Source organism: Oxyura jamaicensis, chromosome 3 (genome assembly GCF_011077185.1).
Source record: "Oxyura jamaicensis isolate SHBP4307 breed ruddy duck chromosome 3, BPBGC_Ojam_1.0, whole genome shotgun sequence".
NCBI classification, from domain to species: domain Eukaryota; kingdom Metazoa; phylum Chordata; class Aves; order Anseriformes; family Anatidae; genus Oxyura; species Oxyura jamaicensis.
This window is the reverse complement of record NC_048895.1, coordinates 117,422,953-117,430,294: the sequence shown is the minus strand read 5'-3', so window position 1 is coordinate 117,430,294 and position 7,342 is coordinate 117,422,953. Positions and strand designations below refer to the sequence as shown.

At 68.4% G+C, this 7,342-nt stretch overlaps 1 protein-coding gene across 2 annotated transcripts in view; it reads left to right on the top strand.

Annotated features, from left to right (window-relative positions):
• Positions 1 to 1,067: 1,067 nt before the first annotated feature.
• Positions 1,068 to 7,342, top strand: part of EPHX2 (epoxide hydrolase 2) — a 13,442-nt gene continuing 7,167 nt past the window's right edge. For both annotated transcript variants that reach the window (XM_035322982.1, XM_035322981.1), the window contains exons 1-10: positions 1,068 to 1,221; positions 3,010 to 3,094; positions 3,202 to 3,361; positions 3,942 to 4,132; positions 4,324 to 4,446; positions 5,139 to 5,213; positions 5,371 to 5,466; positions 5,586 to 5,664; positions 5,994 to 6,028; positions 6,167 to 6,193. In XM_035322982.1, the coding sequence (XP_035178873.1) occupies positions 1,121 to 1,221; positions 3,010 to 3,094; positions 3,202 to 3,361; positions 3,942 to 4,132; positions 4,324 to 4,446; positions 5,139 to 5,213; positions 5,371 to 5,466; positions 5,586 to 5,664; positions 5,994 to 6,028; positions 6,167 to 6,193 (972 nt within the window). In that variant the 5' untranslated portion in view covers positions 1,068 to 1,120. The remainder of the gene's footprint in view (positions 1,222 to 3,009; positions 3,095 to 3,201; positions 3,362 to 3,941; positions 4,133 to 4,323; positions 4,447 to 5,138; positions 5,214 to 5,370; positions 5,467 to 5,585; positions 5,665 to 5,993; positions 6,029 to 6,166; positions 6,194 to 7,342) is intronic.

Sequence of the window (7,342 nt, the reverse complement as noted above, 5' to 3'; positions counted from 1 at the left end):
CCCCCCCCCTGCAGCCCCCCCAGCCCCTGCCCCGCTCACCGCAGCGCTGGGCTCGGTGGCTGTCCCACGACGGGCACTGCTCCGGAGGCCGGCCCACGCTGCACACGCACACGCACGCCGTGCTTGGCACCGGGCACGCCGTGCTTCGAGGGCTGGGGCTGCTTCCACGGGGAGGGGGGGTTTCGCGCACACCCCCAGGCTGGGGGTGCTGAGAGCGAGGCCGGGATGTTGGCCGTGGCGTGCTCAGCCCTGCACGCGTGTGCATGCATGTGCTAGGCGTGCAGGCGTGTGCTGGGCATGCACACGCCTGCTTGGTGTGCATGCGTGGCGGTGCACGCGTGTGCTCAGCATCCACACGCGTGCCCGGCACACGCCTCCTCTGCACACTCACATGTGCCCGGCGGCGTGCACGCGTGCTCAGCACCCACACGTGTGTTTGGTGTACATGGGCCACGTGTGTGTGTGCATACATGCCTACATGTGTGTGTGCATACATGCGTGTGCTGGTGCTCGTGCAGATGTGTCCGTGTTTCATGCACGTTTCTGTGCACGCTTGTGCAAACGGATGTGCGCGGGCGTTTGCGTGGGTTTGTGCACGTACGTGGAGGTCTGTGACGTGCACACGCATGTAGGGGTGTGTATGTGACCAGGTAGGTGTGCATGCAGGTGTGCACGCATGTATGCAGGCATGTGTGTGCATGTGCATGTGTGCGTGCACGTGTGTGTACGTGTGTGTGTGCATGTCTGCAGCACATGGCAGCCCTTCTGCCCGTGCACCCCTGCCCCTTTTCACTCTGAACCCCATGAGGCCACTTGAGCTCTGCGTGGCCGAGGACCGGCCGAGCAGCGGCACGGAGCCCCCAGCTCAGCCTCATACGAGACCTCAGAGAATCCACCCAGGAGAGGGCCGGGGCGGCGGCGCTAGGACCCAGCACGGAGCCGCGGGCGGGAGGGAGGGGGAGGTCTGAGGGCTTGGGGGCGCGGTCAGAGGGTGAGGGGCGTGGTCAGGGGGCGGGGTTGGGGGAGGGCCAATTGATTGGTGGGCGGGGCCAGGGGGCGCGGCCTGGCCGCGGCGGGTCAGGGGTCGCGGGTTCGAGTCCCGGCGCAGACGGCGGTCACAATGTCGCGGCGGGCGGTGCTGTTCGACCTGGGCGGCGTGCTGTTCGGGCCCGGCCTGCAGCACCACCTGGGCTCCTGCGAGCGGGACTGCGCCCTGCCCAGGTACGGCTCGGCCCGGCACGGCTAGGCTCGGCACGGCACGGCCGTGCCCTGCCCCGCGTTTTAGTTTCCGCCCGACCGCGCCGCGGCCGGTCGCCGCTCGGCACGAGAAACGTGGAGACGAGGCGGCGATTTTGTGTGTGCCGCCGCCGCCCGCGCCGGTTTGGCCGGAGTGGGGTCCCCGAGGGGATGGGATAGGATTGGGATTGGGATTGGGGATGGGATGGGGATGGGGATGGGAATGGGATGGGTATGATGGGGATGGGATGGGGATGGGATTGGGACTGGGGATGGGAATGGGATGGGGATGGGATTGGGAATGGGACTGGGGATGGGATTGGGACTGGGACAAGAATTGGGATGGGATGGGGATGGGATTGGGATGGGACTGGGACTGGGATTGGGATGGGGATAGGATAGGGATGGGACTGGGACTGGGACAAGAATTGGGGTGGGGATGGGATTGGGACTCGGATTGGGGATGGGGAAGGGATGGGGATGGAACTGGGATTGGGATGGGGATGGGATGGGGACTGGGATTGAGATGGGACATGGGATGGGAGGGTTGGGACAAGACGGGAGGGGATAGGATGGGGCGGGGCAGAACAGGACAGAATGAGATGGGGACAGGAGGGATGGGATGGGACAGGACAAGATGGGGCAAGACAGGACGGGGCAGGACGGGGCAGGCTGGGGCAGGACGGGGCAGGCTGGGGCAGCCCGCCTGGCGGTGAGGCAAGCTGGGTGACTCCTCCGGGGGAGCCTCCGGAGGAGGCAGCCAAGCCCCAGAGCCCCAGCCGGGGTGCTCAGTGCGGGTGTCGCGCCTTGGAGCCCCTCAGATCCCCGCCACATCCCTGTGCACCAGCACCCTGCGCAGCTGGGCACCCCCACCGGGGTCCCCCGGGGGCCGTTCCACCACCCCCCGTCCCGCAGCACCCTTTCACCCCTGGCACCGCTCCCCAGACCGCTGCTGGACGCAGCCCAAGCGGCTGCAGTTGGGTATTTAACCCCGTCCTGCCGCAGAGGACCCCCCCAAAAAACACCCCCCGGCACCGCGCTGAGCCCCGAGGGACCCCCCGGCCGTATCCCCCGGGGTGCTGGGGGACCCCCCCGAGCCTGCACCCAAGCCAACAGCTCCATGGGGCTTTCCCCGCCGCCTGGGCACGGCGATGCTTGCCCGTTCCTGCTGCTTTTTGTGGGGCACGGAGCACCGCCGGGGTGCCACGGGGACGCTGGGGACACCGGGGCCCTCTCCCCCGCTGCTCTTTGGCCCAGTCGCAGCGTGGCCGGGCTGAAGCACGGCGTTAGGCAACCCAACCGCCGGGCAGCGGGGGCCGTAAATGCCTTCGCTCTCGGCATTTTTTTTTTATTATTATTATTTCCCTGACAAATCAGCCCCTTGGCGTACCCGGGGCGAGGTAATGGAGCTGCCATCCGAAATTAATGGGCAGCTCCGTAACGAGGCCATGCGCCCGAGCAGGAGATGGAGGAGGCAGCGCTGCTCCGAGCCCTGCTCCGCTCCTTGCAGCCTCCCCAAATTGTGCCCCCCCCCCGCCCACCCCCCGTTTTGGGGTATTTCCTGGCTTTGGGGTCCCTGCGGCACCCCCTGGCTCCCCCCAGCTTTGGGGTATTTCCCTCCCCCTGGCTTTGGGGTCCCTACGGCACCCCCTGGCTGCCCCCAGCTTTGGGGTATTTCCCTCCCCCTGGTTTTGGGGAGGCTGCAGCACCCCTTCCCCCTGGTTTTGGGGTCCCCACGGCACCCCCAGGCCAACCTCTCCTCCCTTTCGGCAGCAATTTCTTGCGGGATGTTCTGCTTGCTGGCGGCCCCGACAGCCCCCACGCCAGGGTGATGCGGGGGCAGATCACCCTGTCCCAGGTGAGCTGGGGGGGGGGGAACACGGGGGGAGCCCGCGGGGGGTGCTCCTGGATGGGGTCGGGGGGCTCCCGTGGGCCGGGTGAGTATCTGGGTGGTTTTTTTTCCAGCTCTTCTCGGAGGTGGAGGAGGGCTGCAAGCAGCGCGCCTCGGCCGCGGGCATCGCGCTGCCGCCCACCTTCTCCATCGCCCGGGCTTTCGAGGACATGGCCACCAAGGGGGCCATCAATGCCCCCCTCCTGCGAGCCGCCGGCGTGCTGCGGAGGAACGGTGGGTGCCGGAGGGGGGCAGCTTCCCCCTTCCCGAGCAGCTCCCGGGGGGGTTATGGGGGTCCCCGGGTGGTCCCGAGGCACCGTTCCCACCCGGGACCCCCAGGGAGAAACCCGCGCACCCCCGGGCTGCGACGTGCCCGCCGCGGGGGTCCCGCGTGGTTCTGGCCGCGCACGTCTGGAAAAAGCCCAGCAAACATCCTCAGCGCCTCGGCCTCCCCCGTGCAGCAGATTTGGGGTCAGGCTGATTTTTCCCCGAGGCCGGCAGGGCCTGATCCTGCTGCGCCCCCCCGCAGCGGTGCCGCAGGGCGCTGCGGGCGCAGGGGGTCCCAGCTGGCCCCGTAAGCCTTGGGGACAGGGAGGGCACCTTTTGGGGCGGATCCGGGGGGGTTTGGCACTCCGGGAGGGGGTTAGGGTGCTCTGGGTTTATTACCGAGCTGTCTGTGGTGCAGGCAGAGCCTTGCAAAGCCGACTTTCGGCTGCAGCGTGGGAAAACTGCTCCTGCTTTTGCGCCGGGGAGCGGAGGTGACATCCAATGCCGGAGGAGGGCAAGGCGCTGAAGCACCGCTGCCTTTCCCTAGGGTTTAAGACCGGCGTCTTCACCAACAACTGGGTGGACGACAGCGCGGGGCGGCTCTTCACGGCCACGCTGCTGGGCGCGCTGCGCAGGCACTTCGACGTGGTGATCGAGTCGTGCCGCGCCGGGCTGCACAAGCCGGACCCCCGGCTCTACGCCCACGCCCTGGAGGTGCTGCAGGCCAAGCCGCAGGACGTAAGGGCACCGATTGGTGTGAGGGACACCAAGGGACAACCAGAGCCCTCGATCGCTGCCTGGGGTGCCGGAGCCCTGCTCCTTGGAGAGCTCTCCGAGCCCAGGGACCACCCTGCTGGGGTGGAGGGGGGGGGACACAGGGCACCCAGGGGTGCCCCCAGCAGCAGGCTCTCACCCTGTTTCTGCTCCAGGTGATCCTGCTGGACGACATCGGGGAGAACTTGAAGCCGGCCCGGGAGATGGGCATGGCCACCATCCTCGTCAGGGACACCGAAAACGTCCTGAAGGAGCTGCAGGAGCTCTCGGGTGTCCAGGCACGTAGCGGCGGTGGTCGCCTTGCTTCCCTGCCATCTCCTGGGGACATCCTGATCCCCCCCCCCGGTTCTGCAGAGGCAGCAGCCTCAGGTTCTGCTTTCTGGGGGCTCGGGGGGGGGTTGTGTGGCTGCCCGGGCTCGGTGCTGGAAGGGGAACCGGCCACGTCCCTCTCTGCACCTGCTCTTGCCTCCAAATCTCTGCAGCGTGCACGGGGACACCTGCGCCTGCGTGGCGGTAGCGAGCGGATCCCCTGGGATCGGGTTGAATCGCCCTGCTCCGGGATCCGATACGGGGTGGGGGGGGCACGGCTGTGGGTGCTGAAAGCGGGTGGGAAGAGGGGCCAGGAGCAGCTCCCCTGCGACCACCCCGTGGCCTCGTGCCCCGAGCATCGCGCTGCGCCTCCGCCCCCCGGCTGTGCCCCGCAGACCAAAAACACACCCGGGGCGTGGAAGTGGCAGGGCCACGCGTGCAGGAGCTCGGCTGGGTACACGGGGCAGCCGTGGGAGGCAGGCCGGTCGCTGAGCCATGCCCTGGGTGTGGTGTAGCCCCCCCTTGGCTCCGCTCGCCCTCGTATCAGCCGCCCCGAGGGACTTGGGCTGGCTCTGGGCGCGGTGTTGGCGGTGCCGGTGCGGGGCTCGAGGTCGTGTTCTCCGTCTCGTGAGCCCGTCCTGTGCTCCTCGCCCTCCCGCAGCTTCTCCACCAGGACGAGCCGCTGCCGACCGCCTGCGACCCGGCCGACGTGAGCCACGGATACGTGCCCATACGGGTACGGAGAGGGGACGGCCGCCTCGGCACCGCGTGCCAAAAACCCCACGTACAGGGCTCCGGGGAGGGCAGGGGCACCCAGGGGGGGCTCCAAAGGCTGGTGCTGGGTGCGGGGTGCCGGCGGAGCACGGCCGCTGAGGGCTCTCTGTCCCCTGCAGCCCGGCGTCCAGCTGCACTTCGTGGAGATGGGGCAGGGCCCCCCCGTGTGCCTCTGTCACGGCTTCCCCGAGGTCTGGCTGTCCTGGCGCTACCAGGTGGGGAGATGCGGGGAGCTGGGACCCCCACGGGCATGGCGGGGGGGCAGGGGTGGCTTCGTGTCCCGCCGTCCCCACGCCTGCTCGTGGGGGTGCCCGTGTCCTGCTGGGTTTCGTAGATCCCCGCGCTGGCTGACGCCGGGTTCCGCGTCATCGCTTTGGAGATGAAGGGCTACGGCGAGTCCACGGCGCCGCCGGGTGAGCTGGCCGCATCCTGCCCGGGGCACAGCCACGGGGCTGGGACGCAGGGGTTGGGGGGGCTGTGGGTGCACCCCGGGGCTTTTCCAGCCTCGACGTGCTGGGTCGGAGGGCTCAGAGCCAGGAGCGCTCACGGTGCTCGTGGCTGCGGTGACCGTCGGTGTCATTTTTTTGCTGGATGGGTGCCGCGTGGTGCTGGGCACCCCCCCCACCCCGGGGGGCTGCCCAAAGCTCCTGAACCTCAGGCACGGTGCGGGGAGAGGGAGGCGGGGGGGCTGCTGTTGTGCCCCCCGTGTGAGCCCCACAAGGGGAATTTGTCTTTCCTACAGATATCGAAGAGTATTCCCAGGAGCAGATCTGCAAGGTGAGGCGGCCGAACACGGGGTGGGGGGCTGTGGTTGGAGCCCCCACACCGGGGCTTGGCCCCTGCCTGCGGGTTTGGGGCCAGGGCCAGGGCTTGGCCCCCTTCTCCATTCCATCTTCTGCACCTTCCCTCCCGCAGGACCTGGCGATTTTCCTGGACAAACTGGTGAGGAGCCCTGCGGCTTGCGCCTCCCCCCGTGCCCGTGGGGCGTGGGGACGGGGGTCTTCCTGACCTCCTGTTCCCCCTGGGTGGGATTCTCGGGGGGGGGATGCTCACACAAGGCCCACAGGGGAACTGCCCCGGGGTGTCCCCAGGGAGGCTCTGCTTAGCTCCAGCTCCACGCTGCCTTCCCCAGGACCTTGAGCTGGGGACGGGGAGGTGGGCGCCCACCGCGGGAGCATGGCCCCGACGCCTCCCTGCTCCCCTTTTGACCTAAACTGTCCTAAAAAAAAACCCAAAGGGCTGGGAGCTCCTTTGCAAAGGGCTCCTCATTCACGTGCAGCCTCGCTGACCCCAAAACTGGAGGTTTTGGGGGGCTTTTTGTGAGCGTGGCAGGGCCAGAGCTGTCGTTCTGGGGGCACCAGCACCCCCCGCAGCCCAGCGTCCCCCACGGGGAGGGGGCTGAGTGGCAATGTGGGGCCTCACCGCCCCCCCCCCGGCATCCTCGGGGAGCTCTTGCTGCTGGAAGGGAATTTTAATTACCTTTCTAACCATCAGCTAATTACAAGCCAGCCGTCTGGAGCTGGCGTTTTAATTGGATTTGTTTGGAGGCGCCCGCGGGGCTCGGTGAGGAGGGAGGCGAGGGGGGAGCGCGGTGCTGCGCCCGATCCGGGCAGGATGCGGCCACCCCCGCGGGGTGCTGCTGGCCCCCTCCCGGACCCATTCCCGGGGGGGCTGCGTCCTCAGCAGGGCCCCCCCCAGCCCCTTCCAGCCGGCTGTGCCCCCTGCTCCGTCCCCATCCCGCTGGCAGGGGTGGCTGCCCGAAAGGCAGATTCGTGTCCCCAGCCCTGTGGTGGCAGGGGGTGGCGAGACTGGCGTGGGTGCTCCGAGGGGACGAGTGGCTGGGAAAGGTGGTGGGGACAGGTGGCATCCCGTGGAGGAGACAGGTGACATCCTGTGGTGGTGGTGGCAGGTAGCACCCATCCTGTGGTGGTGGCAGATGGCATCCCGTGGAGGTGGCAGGTAGCACCCCATGGAGGTGGCAGGTGGCATCCCGTTGAGGTGGCACATGGCATCCTGTGGTGGTGGTGGCAGGTGGCATCCATCCCACTGGAGGTGGCAGGTGGCATCCTGTGGTGGTGGTGGCAGGTAGCA